Here is a 2,167-nt window from a genome sequence, read left to right as displayed (position 1 = left end):
AGCTCCGAGTCACTACTACTCCCTATATAAGTGTTTACGGTAGTAACGCCATGGTATAGCTACAAAGCCCTTATAAGGAGGGTTGTTGGGTGGTTGGTTGGCGAGGGCAGTTGTAAACCCCTCGATCTCATAACTTTGCATCAGAGACAGTGAGCAGCCCAAATAAACTACTTGCACGTAAGACCAACTCGGAATTCAGAACTTAGTTACTGGTTGAAATATTGCAACACCAATACTGACCATGAAACCGCTACCACCATTACGACTTTTCTTATAAAACCTCTACAGCATCACAAGTATATATAAAGCCATGACACGAATGACCACGTAAATCAGATTATATTGGAGCAGAGAGAGGCATTAGTGCACAATGAAATCTGCCGATTCAAACATGTATTGTTGACAGTAATTTCATTTTGGAGACGAAATTCAATTGTTGAGACTAGCAATATGTGCACTGAGAAGTCTGCAGCAAGCATTGCAGGGAAAAAGTTAATACAGAAAGGGCCAGATGCTGTACTTAGAGCTAGGATATGGCTATAACGAAGCCCCTTAAATTTTGACTGTACTGAAGAGTTCTATGTTTGATGATAATCGGATGTGGCATGAAGCACCTTCCTGAGGGACTTGCGTTTGATCCACTTGGACTTCTTAGTAGAAGTAGCTGAGAGCGTGTTGGGGGTTGCTGCATGATATGTTACCATATCAGACAATATAAGATGCTGTGGGTATTGCCGCGTGTGCCTGCCACGTGCGCCCAGGTCGGAATGCTGTCCTACGCGAGGCGCTATATTGCCTGCACGATCAACAGCTGGTCGCAGTCGTTCTGATTCTCTGACATTCATTGTCTGATCAATACATTTGCTGTAACCCTCTTCCCTGTCGATGTCGGCATGCTTCTCCAATTTCTCGTTATCAACATTGTGAGTAGTTTTGTCGAGAGGCCGAAACGGATAGAGATCAGCAAGCATTCGCCAACGTGGCCTGGGGCGATCATCGTCGTCATTCACACGTGTCAAGCTGCTGTAGTCGCACGCGCCTTGCGGCTGTGGCGCAAGGATCCCGCGTAAGGACCGGCAGCTGCCGGTCGTCTTGGCGGACTGGTCGTTGGTGCTGTTGAAAGGGTAGTGCTGAAGAACTGCGTCAGGCGCACGCATCATGATCATGGAGCAGGCCGAGTCCTCCTCCTCAGTTGGATGATGATCATAGTAGTTATCATCATCATGAGGCACTCGATGTCGACATGGCGATAATGAGCAATAATCATTTTCAATTGAACCGGAATCCCTGTGCTCATCCTCACTGTGACGCAGTTGAGCAAGCCCCTCGATGGCGTCTTTCTCCTCTTCGGTGCACTGAGAGGCCGCATCAGAGCAGCAGGGCAGCTGCTGTGAACTCAAGAGCCGTCCACGGCAGGGGAGGATATTGATTTGAGCGTGGCTGCAAAATTATGATTCAATATAGGGTTCGGTTACTCAGGAGCTAGAGCAGACGTGATAATATCGTTCTGAGGGACGCGAAGACGTATTGATTCGTACATGGTAATTTTCAAGAGTATGTATTCATACCTAGACGACGCAGGGGAGCGGCAGCAGGTAAGAGGGATAACCACCCGCAGATCCACCTCCTGTTCTCGATCGTCCACACCATTCGTCGCACTCATCATCGTGTTCAAGGGAAAAGGCAGAAGTGATTCAAGGATCGGAGGCCCCCGTCTACTGGTCGGGAGGTTATTTATATAGGGCTTCGCCACGGTCTTGAGCTTTCCGCACCTTAATCGACCTCCTCTCGTCCGTCCGATCCAGCCCTCATCCACGGCCCCCTTTGATCGTCTTGCGCATACGCTTTTCGTCGCGGCCCACAGTTGTCTAAGGGAAAACTTACAAATATGTGTGAAAATCGCCCCTCGCCAGAGTGGAGGACGAACCCCCGGGCCCCAATTACAATTCGGTACCTCCAATCGTCATGTCCCTGCACGTGCATAAACTAAGGCTAACTAAGTCAACCATATGTTCAAGCGCCGCAGAGATAATTGTTTGCCCAAGCCTGTGCCAGGGTTCGGGAAAAGATGGGTTCGCTTCAACCTAGAACTTGTTCACCTTGACAAAAATCCTTCTCAATTCTTTGGAAGAAGGAAATAAATCCTCTTCAAATTTCTCAAAATATA

At 48.3% G+C, this 2,167-nt stretch overlaps 1 protein-coding gene across 1 annotated transcript; it reads right to left on the bottom strand.

The window, feature by feature from the left end:
- Positions 1-318: 318 nt before the first annotated feature.
- On the bottom strand, positions 319-1,708 carry LOC148039100 (uncharacterized). The gene is made up of 2 exons (XM_087675533.1): positions 1,569-1,708; positions 319-1,440 (listed from the first exon to the last, which is right to left on the bottom strand). Exons 1-2 carry the CDS (start codon positions 1,664-1,666, stop codon positions 579-581), a joined length of 960 nt encoding a protein of 319 aa, XP_087531659.1. The 5' UTR covers positions 1,667-1,708; the 3' UTR covers positions 319-578.
- Positions 1,709-2,167: the final 459 nt, after the last annotated feature.

Source organism: Lygodium microphyllum, chromosome 3 (assembly GCF_053477565.2).
Source record: "Lygodium microphyllum isolate KBCC chromosome 3, Lygodium_microphyllum_v1.1.10, whole genome shotgun sequence".
In the NCBI taxonomy this organism is placed as follows: Eukaryota; Viridiplantae; Streptophyta; class Polypodiopsida; order Schizaeales; family Lygodiaceae; genus Lygodium; species Lygodium microphyllum.
This window is presented reverse-complemented; position numbering and strand designations above follow the sequence as displayed.

Coding starts and splice junctions, on each gene's coding strand:
- LOC148039100 (XM_087675533.1), bottom strand. CDS start 1,666: ATGATGAGTGCGACGAATGGTGTGGACGATCGAGAACAGGAGGTGGAT. Junction 1,441..1,568: donor CGCTCCCCTGCGTCGTCTAG/GTATGAATACAT, acceptor ATAATTTTGCAG/CCACGCTCAAATCAATATCC.